The sequence below is a fragment of the Sus scrofa genome, chromosome 1 (assembly GCF_054392235.1).
Source record: "Sus scrofa isolate SSC_HxYL_T2T_F1_AM1 chromosome 1, Sscrofa_HxYL_maternal_Yorkshire_Landrace_v2.0, whole genome shotgun sequence".
Lineage (NCBI taxonomy): Eukaryota > Metazoa > Chordata > Mammalia > Artiodactyla > Suidae > Sus > Sus scrofa.
Window position 1 is genome coordinate 2,843,405 of NC_139383.1, and position 19,314 is coordinate 2,862,718.

Consider the following 19,314-nt stretch of genomic DNA (forward strand, 5'->3'; position numbering starts at 1 on the left):
CTCCTTGAAGCATCCGAATGCCTTGGGACCAGAAAGAACCGTACAGGGGACAGAGGTCAACCCTTTCATTGTATAAAGATGGAAAGTAAGATGTGGGAAGATGAAATAGCATTTCTAGAGCTAAACAGTGTGTTAACTGTGGCGGGATGCACGTGAACAAAGATGCAGATTTCCTACGTTTCAGGTGGCTGTTCTTTCCCTTCACTCTCTTAGAAGCGAGGTGTTTCAAAGACTGCGGATATACAGAGACAAGTGATAGATGACTGACAGATAGATAGATAGATAGGTAGGTAGCACTTTCTCCTTTACGTCTGCAAATGGCACACATGCATCTGATCCGTAAACCCAGCTATGAGGTACTTGGGGAATATCTTATTTTTATCCCCATCTTACAGATGAGGAAACAGAGTCTTAGGGACGTCAAATGACTTCTCCAAATTCACAGAGTTAGAATGGGACAGAATTGAGAACAGAAATCATGTCTGGGAGTTCACGTCGAGGTGTAGCAGAAATGAATCTGACTAGGAACCATGAGTTTGTGGGTTCGATCCCTGGCTTCACTCAGTGGGTTAAGGATCCAGCATTGCTGTGGGCTGTGGTGTAGGTCTCAGACATGGCTCTGATCTGGCATTGCTGTGGCTCTGGCGTAGGCCAGCAGCAACAGCTTAGATTAGATCCCTAGCCTGGGAACCTCCATACGCTGCAGGTGCGGCCCTAAACTGACAAAAAGGCAAAAAAAAAAAAAAAAAGAAAGAAAGAAGGAAAAGAAATCATGTCTGCTTCCAATTTAATTCTTCCCAGTATATTTGTTATGTAATAGAGAGGGATACCATGTTCAAAATATATATGCTCAATTTAGTAGGAAAGAGTCATAGAAGCATACACTATATTATGTCCTAATAAATTCATCACCCCCCAAGTTGCCTGAGGATAAACCAGCCCCTAGACCCGAATCTTTCCAATTCGGTGAACCAAAGTATCCTTAAAACATGTTTTTTTCATTAATGTACATCTGTTTACATTTGGAAAATGTTACTTGTTTTTCTTTTGAAAAGAAAATGATTGGTGAATTGTAAACTGACGCAAACTCTTTGAAGAAGAATTCAGCAAATACCCAACAAGATTACGTTTATATCTACTCTGCGGCTCAATAATCCCACTTCGAGGCATTTACCCTGAAGTCATACCTTCAATCATTAAAAAAAAAAAGTAAATGCGTAAAGTAATTTATTGCACTTATTTGTAATTATGAACGATGAGAAATTGCCTAACTGTCCAAGCATACAACATACTCACAAGACGGCCGCTTCTAAAAACTGAGGAAGGTGCTGAAAATAACCTGGGAGTGACTTCCAGCAGGTGTTACTGACGACAGACAGCAAAGTGCACAAGAGCATTTGTGGAGAAAAGAGAGAAAATAAGAAAACAAACATATCTACTCACTTTTGCAAAAGGAAACAGAGTTGAGATAAACCAGTAAAGAGTAGGGAGCTCCCGTTATGGCTCAGCAGTACGTCCTCAGCTATTGTCTATGAGAACGTGGGTTTGATCCCTGGCCTTGCTCAGTGGGTTAAGGATCATGCTGCCGTGAGCCATGGTGTAGGTTGCAGATGCGTCTTGGATCCCTCGTTGCTGTGGCTGTGGTGTAGGCTGTCAACTGCAGCTCCGATTGGACTCCTAGCCTTGGAGCATCCCTATGCTGAGGGTGCAGCGCTAAAAAGGCAAAAAAAAAAAAAAAAAAAAAAAAAAAAAAGCTAGCAAACAGTGAAGTTGGATTTTAAGCAGGCCTGGAGGAGTCATAAATGAAGAGAATACAGGAGGGCCCTCTCTGTGAATTTACGTAGAGTTTTGACTTGAGAAGCATATGCAAAAATACATAAACGACAAAATTAAATTGACAAGAAATGGGAAGGGGAAACCCCTTATCCTGAATGGAAACCGAAGCAAAGGAATCCTGTGGTCCTTCCCAAAAAAGGCAGCAGAGGGGAATCCATAGAATGGCACAAACCAGTAACTTCTGAACACAGATGTGACAATAGATCTTCTGGATTTTGTACCCTGGAGCAAGAGCTGGTGGGGGGAGAGTTGAAAACTAATCTCAACCTGCTTTAGTTGTCTGTTTGTTGCAGTGGGGAGGACAAGGCAACTGGGGAACTTTCAGACACATTACGGGGTTGAGCACGTGACTCAATACTTTGATGCTGTGGGAGCTGGGGGCTTTACTGTGATAAAAGATATACGCAGATGTCACAAGAAAGGCAAGAAAGACTGGCTTCTAATAATGTATATGCATGTATATGTGCACATGTATGTTTGTCTATGTATGTTGTATGTGCGTGTGTGTGTGTGTGCGCGCGCTCGAGTGTGAGCGTGCACACTCACGAATTGGCCAGACCTGCCTGCTGCAAAGACCAAGAAGAAAGGCCACCCCAGTAGCAGTGAGCAACGCTGGTACCCAGAGCTTGGTCTCTGATACCACTGCAAGGACCAGCGTTCCTCCGAAAAATGGCTGATTCCAGGCTGGGGCAAGGTAGGTCCAAGACAGGCCTGTAATATCTCGCTGTGCCAGAAGGAAGGAAGAGCTCGTCAAATGACGAGGCATGCTGTGTGGACAGGAGCCACCTTAGGGACTCTCACTGGCCCTGTTACGGACCAAATAGAGCAAAATAGTTGCACACTATTAGAAGTAGGAATGTCAGGGTCCTTAATACTTGCATACTCATAACGTCACTAATGGATGGATTCAGAAATTAGGGACTGAGGGAGAAAGGGGGTGGTGCTTGCCCACCCCAGGGCTAACGAGTAAACGTGGAGGGCGTGCGGAGTTTGAAAGCCCTCAAGGCGGGAGTGGACCAAGTCAAAACCCTTGGTCGAGGTCAGTTCCCGGTGGATTTCAATGAGAAGTGGAATATTCAGCAGATCTTCAGGTGTCTCCCCAAAGACTGCTCGTCAGTTGCAAGTGAAACAAAAAGAGTAATGAGTCTGTGGAGAAGTCAGACAAGAACCCAGTCAGCATTCAGACCACCAGTGAGAGCCAGTGGTCACCAGAGCCTCTCAGCGTGATATTCTGAGAAAGACACAGCCTCTGCCTGCGGGGTCCCAGCGAGAAAGCAGAACCTGTCATGAAGAAACATCAGATGGACCCACACCTGGAAGTGGCTTATTTCAGAATCGGGGGAGGAGAGGTCTAGAGTCTTCCAAAATGCCTGTGTTGTGAACAACAAAGAATGTTTCTGGGAATGTTCCAGATTGAAAGAGTCTAAAAGTAGGGCAATTAAGTGAAAGCCTTGCCCCTAAGCAGCATTCCGCTCGGGGTGGGGTGGTTGGGTGACGTCTAAAAGACACTGGGTCAATCGGCCAAACTGAACATGGATGGAGATTAGGTGAAATACTTTATCAGTAACGTTCATTTACTGAGGTTGACTCCAGTACTGTGTTTATATAAGAAAATAGGATAATGATTATAATTATATAATTTCTTATAATGAGAAAATACCCTTGGGAGTTCTCGTCATTCAGTGTTCAGTGGTTAACAAACCTGACTAGCATCCATGTGGACATGGGTTCGATCCCTGGCCTCACGCAGTGGGTTAAGGATCTGGCGTTGCCGTGAGCTGTGGTGTAGGTTGCAGATGTGGCTCGGATCCTGCGTTGCTGTGACTGTGGTGTAGGCCGGCGGCTACAGCTCTGATCGGACCCCCAGCCTGGGAACCGCCATATGCCCTGGGTGCGGCCCTAAAAAGACAAAAGACCAAAAAGTAAAAAAAATAAAAAAATTAAAAAAAAAGAAAGAAAAGCAAATAGCCTTATTCTGAGGAAACACACAGTGACATCTGTTGGGAGTAAAGGACCAAGAGGAGCAGCTCACTCGGAACAGCTGAGAAAAGCAGAGGGGGTGCCGTGACCGTGACGGCGGATGTGACTATTAACGAGAGGAGAGTCTGGGTAACAGATGTGTGGAAGTTCCTTGCACTATTTTTATTCTTGCAAGTTTTCTGTATATTTGAAATTATTTCCAAATAAAAGTCTAAAAAATGTAAGCGATGAAGTCTAAACAGATGAAATTTGGAATAATTAAGCCATGCTACTTATGGAACAGAAACGATAGAGCTGAAATGTCTGCATTTGTGTGATGGGTTTAAAAATCTGAACATAAGGCACAATGATACGGTCCTTCCTTTAAAACACAACCTCCTCAAAGCCCCACTACTGCTTGGCTGTGTTACATTATTTGCCCTCATTTTCCTCATGTATAAAAGAATTTGGGGCCAGGGGACTGGTCTCATTAGTTAATTGAATGTTGCTTCCAGTTCTGCAAACCAGTGATTAGACTCTGTTCAACCCATTCACAGTGTCAAGTAAGGGACACTCAGACTTTCCAGGACTCTAACACCCGTTTGAAAGTCATTGCCCACAACTTGGAAATTCCGCCAGGCTCTGCCGGTCAGCACGGAGCCCCCAGCTGTGCTGAGAATGGCCCGGTTTTGCCAACAAGGTGCTGCCTAGCAGGCCACTGTGTCAGGAAGCCGTCTCTGATTCTGCCAGTTCCCCCGGAAGATTCGTGGCAGTGGTGAGAATTCACAGCCTGGTACCTGAAGATCTCACTTCCTCTTGGAATGAGAAGAACGTGAAATGGCTCTTCCAAGACCACGGGATGGAGACCCTGTGTGGGGCTCCACACTCAAGCTGAGCCTTGCAGGTGTCAAGAGTGGAAGCCCCCTCAGAGCCCTGCATTCTGACCATCTTCCCCAAGGCCTCGGGAAGTGTCTTCGGAAGCAGAAGTGTGGAGGGAGCCCTGGGGGAGGCTTCGTCACCGAGGGAAGTGATGGCGGCTCGCTGGCCCCTGCTGCATTACGCCTTCCCACCGCTCAGACGAGACTGGCCTTGAAGCCCATAAGCGTCCTGGAATGTGATGTGTTCATGGGAAGGCGGTAGTCAGAGTCGAGGAATAGGGGATCCCCCCCCCCACACCCTCACTCACCTCCCGGATGAGCGAGCTGGCCTGGGCGACGCAACAGCCGCTCCTGAGACTCCGTCTGAGCCCCTCCGACCCCCTTTGCTCAGGCTGGACGGTACCTCGGTAACGTGGGCTTTCCAGATGTGCAGGGTGGGTGGGGTCAGATCTTGAGCCACACCCCTTGGTGCCCTCTCGTCTGCTCCCTGATGTCCCTCCATCTCCCTGGAATCCTCAGCACCGCTCAGCATGTTTTTCAGATGCTACTTCAGAAGACGGGCAGTCACATGTGCGTTCTAGAACTATTTCCATCTTCCTCACCTCCTACCTCCTCTCACCCACGTGGCCAGCCCCCCACCTCCGTCAACTCTGTTTCCATGAAACAGCCTCTCAGCCGCTCGCCCTGCCTCTGGTCTCACCTCCTCTCAGCCACTCGCCAAATCTCTTCTTTTTCACCTCCTTCTGAAAACCCATCAAGGCCTCAGGGCTGCAGGGAGGGAGTGTGGGCTCTGAGGACACCCGTCAGGTCAGCTCAGGTCCCCTTTCCTCCATCTGGCCCCGTGGCGAGGCCAGCCCCTCGGTACCCCCGGCAGGCTTAGCCTGAGGCAGGAAAGAACAGGCCAGCAGGGAGGGGAAAGAAGGAGGGAGGGAGAAAGAGGCCACTGAAGAGGAAAGGGAGCTGGGAAGAAACGGAGTCACCCAGAGGCCTAACAGTGAGACGTCTTGGGCAGAGGCGCCACGCTCTCAGATGATTTTATTTGAGGGACCACAGTGGCAGAGAAAAGGCTCCGTCGGCCTCCAAGCTCACCTTCTTTTATTTGCCAACAAATCCAGCATCTCCTGGATGTGCGGTGACGTGTGGAACTTCTGTGAGGCCAAGTCTAGTCTTTAAGGCGATGATAAACCAAAGCCAAACTGCCCATCCCCGTGAAGCAGGCATCTCCGTGGGGGACGTAGAATAAACAGGCCAAATACAGAAACCAGAGGGGAGTCGAGGAGGGATGTCAGGCAGGCATGAGGGACAGGAAGCGAATTGAAGGTTCAGGCGAGGTGACGTCTGGAGGCTTCTCTGAGGAGGAGGGAGAGAGCTAGCCTTGTGGGAAGGCCCAGCGAGGTCCACAGATTCAAAGTTCTGCGTCTAGTAGAGGCCAGCGGGGCTGGGGGCCAGGAAAGAAGGAAGGCAGAAGGGTGTGGCCGGAGCGGGCGTGCAGATCACTGTAAGCACGGGGCCTTTTCTACGGGTACAGAAGCCGGTGGGGGACTTTAGGATGGGAGAGACGTGGCCTCCCGTCTTAACACAGCCACCCTGACAGCTTTGTGACAGCAGACTCCTGGAGATAAACCCCAACCCAGACAGGAGGCGGTGGGGGTGGGTCGTGTCCGTGGGGGGACTTGGAGCCACCTTGCTAAAGGTGGAGGGACAGGATGGAATGTGGGAGTGAAGAAGAGGAGCCAAGCAGATGCCAACATTTTTGGCCTAAGGCAATGGAGGGGATGAAATGTTTGTTCGTTTACACAGGCGGGAAAGCCTGCGGGCAGAGCAGGTTTGGGTGAGGGTGAAGCCAAGCACCCAGTCAGTCATGCTGAGTTTCCGATGCCTTCTAGACACCCAGGTGGAGGTGCTAGTGAGACATGTGTGCCTAAGCTTTAGGGGAGAAGCCTGAGCTAAAATACAAATGCAAAACCTTCAGTGTGAGATAGGACTGGTCCCCAGGAGGCTGACCAAGGGAGCAGGTGGGGAGAGACTAGAGGGGGCAAGGGCCCTCCAGCATCAGGAACTTTGGGAGATGCAGAGTCACCCATCGTGACCCAGACGGAATGGCCCGAGGGTAGGCTGGAAACCTGGGAGTGTGGTGTCTGAAAGCCAAGTGACAGGTGTGTCCACAGGCGAAGGGCGCCATGACTTGTGCCCCATCCGGAGGCAAGGCGGCAGCGGAGTGGAGGATTCAGAACTGACCTTTGCTCTGAGCAGCGAGGCCCGATCGCTGACCAGGGTGAGACCGGGATTTTCAGAGTAGCTGAGCTAGAACTCCTAAAACTCTCTTGTAGGCTTGGGTTCGCAAGCCAATGAGAGGAGAGCAGTCAGAGTCTAGGCAACTGCTGGGAGCTGGTTCTTGGGCAGGGGAGAGAAACTGGGTGGGAGACCCTGAGAAGATGCGGTCAGACCTCGGTTTCCCCAGGGGAGAAAGGACAGCCGGCTGCGGTGGGGAGGACCCAGCAGAGGACACAGGAGGCAAAGGCCCGGAATCGGAATCGGGAAGGCATTTCCTCTGGCAGCAGTGGGCTGGGGCCAGGGCACAAGTGGAGGGGGGCCTTTACGGGACAGGGGCACCCGAGAGAAGGCCAGTTTGAGACCAGGCAGCTTCTCAGACAGGCTGAGCCAAACCGGGCTCTGTGGGGCAGTCGCACACTCCCGGACGTTGGCGCCGCCCAGGCCGGGCTCGCAGTCCCGGGTTGGCAAAGGCGCTCAGGCTCCCCTCAGCTTCGTTTGTGTCCCAGGCCCATTTTTTGCGCGCTTCATCAGGCTCCCGCGCGAGCAGGGCGCCTCAGACTCCTCCATCCTTTGGGATCCCCGGTGGGACGCGGGGGCTTCGCCCAGCCGGGGGCGCCGCATTCCCCTCTGGGCGTGCGTGGGCCTCGCCATCCCTCCGCCGCTGGCAGCAGCGCGCGGGGGACGCGAGAGCAGATTCCCGCGCAGCTGGACTCAGGCGGGGAACCCGCTCTGTGGTCCTCCGCAGGCCCCACGAGGTGTTCGTTCCCCGGCACAGCGCACCCCTGGGGTTCGGGAAGGGAGCGCGCACAGGCTTGGGTCAGCAGAGGGAGGTGACACCCTTGGTCCCAGCCACTGCCCTGCGCCACGAGGCCGCTCCCCTCTCTGTGGCTACGGTCCAGGCTGCAGACCGGCCCTGGCTGCGTGGGCGTCCCGCCTCTTCCGCGCGCAGGGACCGGGAGCCGCTCAGCTCTGCTTTCTGCGGGCTTTGCAGGCGCAGAACAGACCCCCGGGGATGGAGGTGCAGGAGAGGGCAGGCCCCTGTTCTTTTAAGGGTGGTCCTTTGGCGTCCTCCCACCCGCACTGAAGCGAGGGCGCCGTCCCCGCGTGGGAGCAGAGCCCTCAGCGAGGGCGACATCCCCGCTCGGCCAGTGGTCTCCACGCGCAGGCATCCATCCATTCACTGCGACTCCTGGAGCCGAGCGGCGGCCCCACGACTCAAACCGAATCTATGAATGGGAAGAAGGATGAGAGGCAACGTCTGTTTCCACTCCCTGCTTCCCCGCCCCCTCCCCGCCTCCCTCCAGGCAGAGCGAGCCCGGCACGAAGTGACAGGGGCAGGGGCGGGGGCACCTCGGGGCATGCGGGGGCGGGGGGCGCGAGTCTGGCTGGAAACAGCACTATTTATAAACTCTGGAGCTGCAGGACAAAAGGACAAAGAGGGCAGATCGGAGTTCCCTCCTCCCCCAGCCCCCGCCCCGGCGACTTTGATTTCATTATCCGCCCGCCCCGCACGGCGGGGCGGCAGGTGCGGGGGTGGGAGTCTTCTCAGCCGGAGCAGCTTCGCCAAAGGTCCGGCTGCTGACGTAGGAGCGCCCGCTCCTGTCAATGAACAGCAGCGGCAGCCTGGGGACTGTCTGGCAACGAGGCTACAGACGTCATCGCCTCCTGTTGGACGCGGGGGGGTGTCCGAGCAGCAGCTCCGGCTTAAAGGAAAACTCTCCAAGTTCAAGGCAGCCGGGGAGACTCGTTCTTGGGAGCACATGCGCCCCAAAGCCCGGTGCGCGCGGGCACACAGACTGGCACACTGGAACACACGCGCGCGCACACACACACTCAAGCACACACGCACACTCCCACTCATGTTCTCTATAGGTGTGTGGGTCCAAAGTTGTGTCCTCAGGGAGGCTGAGCTGAAAAGAACCGGGCTTCCTTGGCGCCTGGGGCGCTCAGCGCGGCTCTCCTGGAGACTCCCCAGATGGACAGAAGGGAAAGAGGAATACCACCCTCCGCTTAGGGTGGTCTCCCCCGTTTCTGAGAAGATCAGTGCGAAACGCGGACTGCCGGACGCCTTTGGAATATGCCTGCTGAGCGGAGCAGAAAAGAGTGTTCTTGGAGTGGTCGTGAACTTGGGCCACCTGGGCTCCCCGGCAACTTGTTTTGCGCAGTTCTCAATGGAGCCCTGGACCCACCGGGCTCCTGGCCCGTCTGCATTTTCCCCTCCTTTTCTTCTTCTCTCTTTTTAAAATGTATGAACTTGAAGCCGAACGCAGACAGGCGCTTGGGATACTTTGGCGGGTAAGTGAACTGTTCCTTTTACCTATTATTTAACCCCTGGGAGTCCAGAAACACTTAATTCCAACCTTTCCCCTTCATTTGTAAAAAGTTACCATCGTTTCCTTCTATCCTTCTTGGCAGCAAGAAAGTGTGTGTGTGTGTGGGGGGGGAAACAGGACCGTTTTGGAGGAGGGATGGTGAGTGGAAGTGAGAAGACTCAAGGGGTGGCCGAGGAGGGAGAGGGACAGTCGCCAACCGTGCCTGAGTGATTGCCTGTGGCTGCCTCTTTGGAGCCAGTTGCCCAGCCCCACGTTCCTGCCAAGGCTGCTGTCCAGCTGCGGCTGGGTTGTTGGACCCGAAGGGGCCTCAGGAGATGCCAGGAGAAGCTGCTACTGTGCTCCCACCCCTTCCTCCTCTCTGGGCTTCTTCCCTCAGTGTTGAATGGGGACAAGCCTCCCTCCTCCTCCTGGGGCCTCTGGCCTCTGCCCACTACTCCCACCCTGCCTCACCTCCTCCAGCCCCTTTGCTCAAGCTCATATGATGTCACAGAGGGGGAGGGGGCCCTGCGCCCCTAGCACCTGAAAGCTTCACTGTATTGCATCCTGCAGCCTTTAATTTTTATCATTCCACCCAGTTTTCCTTGCAATCCATTGAAAACACCCCCCCCCCAAGCACCACACACACTGCCACCCTGCCCCACCCCAGGACACATTGTCAGGGCCAGAAGTCCTGCTGCATTGCACCCACCCCGTCCCCCTTCTAAATTAGAAAGAAGGCAGCTGAGGGGCCCAAGCATCCTCTCCTCCCTGGTTTTCTGGTCTCTCTTTCCCTCTGGGCTTACCCTTCCAGGGGGAAGGAAAAAGAGGAAGAAAGAAGGAGAGACGGAGAGAGAGAGGGAGAGAGACGGGGAGAGGGAGAGAGAGAGAGAGAGAGAGAGAGAGAGAGAGGAGCGCCGAGCAAACAGCCCCCTAGACGTAGGGCCCGCACTGATGGACTGACTGTCGGCTCCAGCGCCGGCCGGTGCCTCCTGCCTCCAGCCTCTCCAAGCACCTTCCCTCCCTAACCAGCAATTCCCTCCAGCCCTCTCTCTCCCTCCCCGGCTGCTCCTCCCCACCCCTTTCGGAGGGCGCCTTTCTCCCCTCCACCTAACCCCACCTTCACTCTCCACCCGGAGGGGGGAGGCTGGGGGTGGGGACTGAACACCCCAGAGCCCCAGCCCGGCAGAGATGTCGAAGAAACGCAAAGCCCTGGAGGGTGGAGGCGGTGGAGGCGAGTCCCCGCTCCGGGAGGAGGACCCCACTGCCTGGTTGGAGGGCAGCAGCGAGGAGCAAGGTAGGGGGAGGAGGGGGGAGAAGAAGGAAAGGAGCCTGCAGGGGAGGTTTGGGAGTTGAGACCCTCTGCAGGAAGGCTCCAGCCAGGCTTCATCAGCTCCCAATGTCAAGGTAACTTGAGGAGACTGTGCCCCCCACAAAAGGGATTTTACTTGTGTCTCCAGGACATTGGGGGTGGGGTGCCAAGGAGCTGATGAGGCTGACATTGAAGACCCAAATTTGGGGGAACTTGAAACTGTGTGGAGAAAGGGAGGGTGGGGTGGGATGGGAGAGGAGGCAGGAAGAGGCCGGGTACAGATGGGGAATTGTTGGCCATTTCCTGTCCTCTGCCTGCCTGGCTGTCACATATATGGGGTGACAGACTATCCTATGGATGTATGGCCTGCACTGAGGTCTGTGGGCAGGACACCTGTGTCGGGGCCGGGGGGGGGGCGGTGCGGGGGTGCTGTCCCCCTAGTGTCTGTTGCCGGCGGGGCCACAGGGAGGACTCTGGCTTCTCCCACGCTCTCCAGTCCAGGGATGCTTGGGGCTGCGTCATGTTGAATCCCCATCCCTGCACAGGCAGCTTTCGCCTCCTCCTGAACTTGGAGGTGAGGGTGGAGGCAGATCTGGTGATGTGCTGGGGTCTCCCCAGGAGGTGCTGGGGTCAAGGCAGCTGGGGACGCCTTTGCTTAGAATCAATGGCACCAGTGAAAAAGTGAAGATGGAAAATTTCCTCTGGAAACAAAAGTAATACTCGGATATCCCATTTCCACATGAAAGAAACCCAGACAGACACCTTTTCTTTCCCTGAAAGCATGCCGAATGTGGTTGCAAGTAGGCCCCCAGGAACTAGTCCAGCTTCTTCTGGGCTGTAGTTAAAATACAGTGGAGATAGGAACCAGATGCAAATGTTTAGTTACTGGTTAGGCTGTGAGAGTGACAGGGTGTGTGGGGAGGCTGGTGTCGGAGGGGCGTTTTGCGATGGCTCTCCTTTTCCGAGTGGAGCCTTGTGGCTTGGTCGGCGGCAGGTGCAGGTGCAAGCCGGCGCCAGGGGACCAGGGGCATGGCTCCAAAATGGAGTCCATGGCTCTTCTCTCTTGACGTCACAAGAAACACGAAGTCACCGAAGTCCTTCCTGCTCACAAAACGTGAACCTCTGTGTCCACTGGGAGCCCTCTGCATGGACTGTGTGCATTTGAAAGCAAAGGTGTGGTTTTGGCTAACCCTTGGACAGGCTATTTTGGATTTAATAGGATGAGATGCTGCCCGCTTGTTCGCCTCAAAGGAGGTTGCATCTTTGTGGCTGCCCAGGTTTTGACTTTCTTTGCTCAGTTATGATCTTAGAGCAAAAGTCAGTCCATGTCTCAAGTTAATTTTACTGAAAAAAAAAAAAGGCATTTGGTAAGAAATTCAAATATTGCAAATGACTCTATTTGAATGGTTGGTGTTTTTCCGTCTTTGGGGGGTCGTGTCACCATGGCTGTCTGGCAGATTCATCAGCTCTATACTCGGCATTTAGTTTTGACCTGAGGTTAAACTCAAAGGTACATGCCATGTTCTTCTGGATAAGCAGGGAGTGAAATCTATGGGAACTGACGTCATTTAGCCTGGTGAATAACAACCTGGATACATTTTATGCCATTTTGTAATAATTAGTGAATGCATGGCTGCCAGTTACAAAAAGAAATAAGAATTGCATTTTAACAAACATTTATCCTTCTTTTGGTGGAACTGTGAGGTATGAGAATTGTAAAAGCTGTGCTCTGGAGGTCTCGTATGAACGGTAACCAAATGCCCACATTCCTTGGTAGGACCCAGCCAAGGATATTTTGCAAGTCACAACAGGCAATAGCAAGCACCTATATCTGTGTCATGCAGAGATTATCATAATTTTTTGAGATTATTATAATTCTGAAGTGGCTTGTTGTACAGATTGGTTTGGTTAGAGCTTAAAAATGTCTCCTGATTTTACTGTATCCTTTGCATTTGGCAAATAAAAATGCTACTGGATAATTGCCTGGGACTATGTAACTGTAGAAACCATTAAGTGTGCGAACACTCAAGCACCATAGAATTGTGACTGCGTTTCTTTGGGAAATGGGAGGCACGGCACACACCTGGCCGGATGGAAACCCATCTCTGTGTATATGGCAGGATGTACGGCTGTGCATACTTTGACCACGGGAGATGGGAAGCCAGGTGGAAACCAGATTTTGAGTGACAGGTGGTTATGCAGGTGCACCGAAACCCGCAAGGATCCTTAGTCACGGCTGAGGAGCTGGATCTCATCAGGTCTCCACCCCAAGGCTGTGCATCTTCCTTTGGGCCCCTCCGCCAAACCTGACCACGTGCAGACTGCAGCACAGAGAAAAGCATTGACTGCAGGCTTGCTGATCTTCAAGACGAAAACGGGCTTCTTTTAAGCTCCGACAACTTGGGAGGCCATCATATTTGTTCGTTTCAACCAGTGAACGTACCCTGTAACATGCATTAGATGAAGGCAATTGGAAAGTACGTTTCAGTGGGCGTCCCTGATTTTAAGACCGTCCGTCAGCAGGTTGGCTTGGTCTAAAGTTTTAAACAGCCAATAAGCCTGCAGGCTGCCCGGAGAGAGCGCGGGGTGTGAGCTTGGAACGGAAGAACAGAAAACCATCGCTCCTTCCCAGGCCCAGTCCCCGGGGTGGGTGTCCGCTTCCTGTAACAGCTCCTGTCTCTCTTCAGGAGCTTCACAGGATGACCGTGAGGGGCCCGTGGGCCATCGGGGACACGCCCGGATGGTTTCCTTTTCTCCCTGATGTATGTGTGTGGTGGGGTCAAGGGGAAAATGAAGTGCCCTGTCCCCGTTTGGCTGAATAGGTCTTCGGATGTCCTTTGAAGTGATCTGACATGTGTGAACATGTGTGTGTGTGTGTGTACATGCATGTGTACACGTGTGCGTGTAACATCATAGAGTGTGGTTCTCTGTGGGCCCCAGCTGGCTCTGTTTCCAACATGTGTTTAGATTATACTGGTGGGAGATATTTGCATAAAAGGTTACACCTATAAAGATTTTATCTGCACAACTTAGAGACATTGTTGTGTGCACATGGACAATCCGAGCCACAGCTTTTGTTTTGCTTTGCTTCTACTGTTCTTCACGGCTTTGAACTTAGACATGAGAGGATGTTCCCGTGCTCAGCTAGCTGTGAAGATAAGCGTGTTGGAGACCGTGTGGGAAGAGTCTCGGATGACAACACTGAGTAATTCTATTTATTGACCTCCTCCCATAAGAAGGCACATCTATTTTTTTCCTTCTTTTCACATTGGCCCCTTTTCAAGGAATTATTTTCTTAGAAACCTTGGTTTAATCACATGATACTCCATCAGGTACTCTGCATTGAGATAGAACATCCAACCATAGTTTCCAAAGCTTACACTCTGGTTGGAGACCTATTCTCTTCTTCGCCCCTGAAGGTTCTCAGTGGCCGCTCTGAAATCCATGTCCATTCTTCCCCTCCCCGCCCACACCCTGACTGGTCTGTATTGTTTTGTCTTCTGCTTTTAACTCTAATTTCTTTTAAGATGCGTTTTGAGTGTAAAACAATGTCAACTGTATATTATTGCATTCAATCCATCTCATGAGTGTTTTAAAAATAGGTAGTTTCTGAAGTTCCCGTCATGGCCCAGCAGTAACCTACTGGCCAGTGTCCATGAGGATGCAGGTTCGATCCCTTGTCTTGCTCAGTGGATTAAGGATCTGGCATTGCCATGAGCTGTGGTGTAGGTCACAGATGTGTCTTGGATCCCACGTTACTGTGGCTGTGGTGTAGGTGGCAGCTGCAGCTCCTATTTGACCCCTGGCCTGGGAACTTCCTTACGCCACAAGTGCAGCCCTAAAAAGCAAACAAACAAACAAAAAAGGTAGGATATTGGCTAAGATCCCATCCAGCGCAGTTTTCTGGATTCCTGCCACTCTCTGGTGCAAAGTCCCCTAAAGGGGAGCCTCTGCACTGAAGGGGTGTAGGGGGCTTTGAACTGGACCTACGACCTCTTACTCCTGAAATTGCCTGAGCTGCATTGAATCTGTCTATGGTCCCCGTTCCTTCATCTGGCAAGTTAATGACCGAAGCCAGCACTGGTTCCTTATGATGCTCCTCTTTGCCATCACACTGGCTTTGGGGTTTTATGGCTTCCCTGTAGGATCAAGGGGTCGCTGGCTTTGGGGGGCATCTGGCAATGGGGGCTGGGGAGTTATTATTCATGCTGTGCCTCTAAAACCAGTCAAAGGTGAACATCCAGAACACTAACTGACCTCCATCTACGTGACCCCTGGAAACCAGTTATAATAATTTTTCCCCTAATAGATCAATGGGATTTTTTAAAAAGCATAATTGATCAGATTTTTTATTATTATGAAAAAAACCTCGGAGGGTGATTTATAACCATTAATATAAGTACGTGGGCATACCCCCTGGGAAAAGAAATGGATGTTAAAAAAAATCTCATAAGCACACGTCCTACGGATGCTTGATGGCATAGAGAGTTATAGTTCAGATACTTTTCAGCTCTCACCTTAGTTTCTCTGGCTCCCACCAGAAGGCCACTTTGCTCTCCCGGTGCACCAGAGATGGTGGCAGAGAGGGGACAGTTTGGGGAAAAAGAAGTACAAGAATTCGGAGTGGCCTCCAGGAGCAAGTCACCACATTTGGACCAGAAAGGAATTCGCATGTGTCTAAAAGCCAGAAGACACGACTTCTGTTGCCTGTTTCCTTCCTTACCTGTAACATTGGAAGGTTGAATCCGATGACCTGTGTGGTCAGATCTCTAAAACTTTGATAGGATTGTGTGAAGAAGTGGGTAAACCAAAACCAGACTCCATATGAGATGGTAACCCACAAAGGACGGGGATGAACAGCAGTTCTTGCAGACCCGGAAGGGTGGGGAAGGGAAGTTACTGAATGTGTGCACGATTGGAACAGGCTGGTGGCTGGGCATTGCTTTCTCTCCATTATTTGCAGAACCACCGGAAATGCCAAGCATGGAGGGACATTAACCTAGGGCCCCTTCTAATCTACAGCTCAGCACCAAGTCTTATGTTGTACGCTGTTCTGCTTCTGCTCTGATTTGCTAGCCCTCTCCCTGCTCCCCACAAACACGCACGCACCTTCCTGCTTCCCACTGGCACCGAAACAGGATTGCGAATAAACAGACGTGAGGGCCACGGGGACCTGCTTCCTCCACGTGCCTCTGTGACGGGATGGATCTGTGCGGACCTTTGCTTCTCAGGTGAGTTACCTTCATTTTGTGAGCTGGAGGAGCATCTCAGTGTGAGAACGGCTCAACGGCGATGTGAGAGTCTTGTTCAGAGCTCTTCAACTTTCTTCTTTCTTACTTAATACGAGATAGCAACCACAGTGACCAATATCGTCATATGTAAACATACACACGCGTTATTATACACTTCTTGTATGCAGTATGCACACATGCAGGGTAAAAACAGTAAATATTACGAGGATACATAGGAAAATGCAAAACATGTCTTCCTCCAACCCCATTCCCCTTTCTCAAAGGTCACTAAGGTTGCAAAGTTCTCATGACACCAACCAGACATAGTCTGTGTGTATGCAGTCGTCCCTCAGTATCCTTAAGGGATTGGTTCCAGAACCCACTGCGGATACTAAAGCCCAAGGATGCTCACATCCCATGGGCAGCTCTCCCACTTTGGTTCTGCACCCGCAGATGCACCCAACTGTGGATCGTGTGGTACTGGATGTATTTCTTGAAAGAAAAAATCCGCACATCCATGAACTTGCGCAGTTGCTCGAGGGTCGGCTATACAGGGTCACATACGTACTCTCGGTGTCTTACGCAGACGCAAGCATCCTAGGCATGCTTTCCTCCTGTACCTTTCTTTATTCGCTTACCTATGTATTGGAAGTTTACCAGCATATCTAGATGGACTTGATTTTTATTGTCTGTATGGTATTCCACGGCACAATGAATATAACTGGCTTAATTCTTCTTGAATTACTGGTCTTTTATTTTTTTATAAAGCTGTAATAAGCAACCATACCATTTTTGAGCACATACATAAAATTTACCTGTTGGTAAATTTCCAGATATAGAAGTCGAGTCAAAGAAGTGACAACAATTTAAACGCCACCAACAGCCCACTTGCCCCCATTTTCTCATACAGCTTGATCTGTTATTGCTGTGGACACTACACTTTGGGGACCCAAAACTGGAGTGATTCGCCAACAAGCGTATGCTCCTCAAAACAATGGAATAGAACACTTGAAGTCTGAACAGTACCAGAGGTAGGGTAATCATAGCTAGGATGTGTTTTAGGACCAGCGGGGCAGTTTCTTCTCCAGCTCTCTGCTTACAGCAGCCATAGATGAGCAATGCTGGGTTCTGTCCCCGTCAATTCCTATAAATAAGCACAGGTTTATGATTGTGCTCTAAATTATGCAATAGCAGAGGAAGAATTGTGTTATTTAAAGTGTGTATTATGGAGTTCCTGTCGTGGCACAGCAGAAATGAATCCGACCAGCATCCATGAGGATGCAGGTTCAATTCCTGGCCTCACTCAGTGGGTTAAGGATCTGGCGTTGCCCTGAGCTATGGCATAGGTCACAGACGTGGCTCGGATCCCGTGTTGCTGTGGCTGTGGCATAGGCTGCAGCTACAGCTCCGATTTGACCCCTGGCCTGGGAACCTCTCCATGCCATGGGTGCAGCCCTAAAAAGGCAAAAATAAATGAATAAAATGTGTGTTATTATAAAATAGGTTACTGATACACTTTCTGGGGAGATCCATGACAATTATAATTGGTATAAGTATAATTCTTGAATTCTCACCTAACTGCAATGGTAGGTAATTTTGTGACATCCATACATTTTATATCATTAAGGCCTCTTAACTATTGACAAAATAGAAACTCACCAAGGGCGGCGGGTTTGTCTCAGCTGGCAGGTTTACCGAGGCTTCATCAGAATTGATCACTCCCGTCTCGTTCACTGTCTTACCCCTGCCCCTAAGACAACTCCTGGGGCGTAGGAAGCACTCACCAACTTCTCCTTGAATGAAATGATCGGTGTTCCTGCAACTAAGGCAACTCGGAGTATTGAGTGTTCTATTGAATAGTGACCGTGATAAGGCTACGTGTCAAGGGCTAGCGATAAGAAGGAATATTTATAATGAGCTGTAAAAAGTTTTCATTTGTGAAGGAGCATGGGCTTTCAGATTAAGCATAACCAGATGATTAAAACATAGCATCGTGGAGTTCCCATTGTGGTGCAGCAGAAACGAATCTGGCTAGGAACCATGAGGGTGCGGTTTCGATCCCTGGCCTTGCTCCGGGGTTAAGGAGATCTGGTGTTGCTGTGGCTGTGGTGTAGGCCAGCAGCTGAAGCTCCGATTGGACCCCTGGCCTGGGAATCTCCATGTGCCTCCGGTGCGGCCCTGGAAGGGAAAAAAAAAAAAACACACACAAAACCCAAAAAATACAGCATCGTATATTATAAAAATAGCTTTCCTTAGGACTAAATTGCCTCTAAGGTACTAATGCGTGGTACTAGTGTGAGAGAAAAGTAGAAACAGCTTCCTTTCTCCCAGTTTTTATTTTGAAAAGTATCCCATCTACAGAAAAGCTGCAGGATTCGTACGAGATGAGCTGCTGTCCTCTTCACCTAAATCTCCCATGTGCCCAATGGGCTGCAGGGCCTGACTCCGTTTCGGATGTTTGGCCGCTGGCAGCTTTCGGATCCCGCCACCCAGCTTCCCTTCTGCTCCAGACCTGGGCAAGCTAGCCGAACAGGCCACATGGCCCTTCCCTCAGTGCCAGTGAGCGCTCAGGCCACCCAAGCCCTGACCCTACCTGAGAACCCCCTAGCACCCCGAGAACCACACTGACACCCCCACCTGTTGGCTCTCAGGCCATTTTCAGGCCTACTGGGGCCCGGCCCTGCTCCCCGGAAAGCCTCCTATGTGAGTGATAAATCATCCCACACCCACTTGATGTGCGCGTGGGCTTTGCAGCCTCAGTACCTGAACCAGGGCTTGGATGGGAGGTCCATCTCGCTCCCGAGTGATGGACAAGCATTTGCCTACGTTTTCTCCTCCTCTCCCCCAACCCCCTCTTCTTTCCCTCACAACAATGGTTATTTTTGGCCGAACCCCTTGAGAGTCATTTGTGGGCATTAAGATGATCTAGATACTAAAGATTTATTTTCTGAGAGCAAGGCGCCCTCCGAAGTGACCACAGTCCAGCCACACACAGGGCCGTCTAACCCCTCATTGGAATATTATCTCAGGTGAGCACATGTTCCGGTTTCCCCAATAATAGCCTTTTCCCCCTCAGTCTGGGATCCAATCAAGCATCATACCTGAGGAGTTCCCGTCGTGGCTCAATGGTTAGCAAATCCTACTAGCATCCATGAGAACGCGGGTTCGATGCCTGGTCTCGCTCAGTGGGTTCAGGATCCAGCGTTGCCGTCAGTTGTGGGGTAGGTTGCAGACGCGGCTTGGATCCCTCGTTGCTGTGGCTCTGGCGTAGGCGGGCGACTACAGCTCTGATTCAACCCCTATCCTGGGAACCTCCATATGCCGTGGGTGCAGCCCTAAAGAGACAAAAAGACAAAAAAAAAAAAAAAAAAGAATCACACGTGACACTTATTTGTCACATTTTCTTTAATCTAGAAATGCTCCATGGATTTTTGAAGAGTCCAGGTCAGTTATCTTTTAGAAACTCCCAGTTTGGATCCATCTGAGGTTTACTCACGATCAGACTCTGATCATGT

General features: G+C 51.2%; 1 protein-coding gene across 10 annotated transcripts in view; it reads left to right on the forward strand.

Annotated features, from left to right (window-relative positions):
- The first annotated feature begins 8,679 nt into the window (after positions 1 to 8,679).
- PDE10A (phosphodiesterase 10A) overlaps positions 8,680 to 19,314 on the forward strand; it is a 568,650-nt gene continuing 558,015 nt past the window's right edge. For 5 of the 10 annotated variants that reach the window (XM_085021693.1, XM_085021749.1, XM_085021775.1 and 2 more), the window contains exon 1: positions 8,680 to 9,242. Coding sequence is in view for 3 of the 10 variants with exons in the window: in XM_085021671.1 (XP_084877797.1) it covers positions 10,448 to 10,553 (106 nt within the window). In the remaining 7 variants the exon portion in view is untranslated. Of the gene's footprint in view, positions 9,243 to 10,206; positions 10,554 to 19,314 lie in introns of those variants that run through there. The other 5 variants (XM_085021714.1, XM_085021760.1, XM_085021667.1 and 2 more) reach the window with 3 other exon arrangements.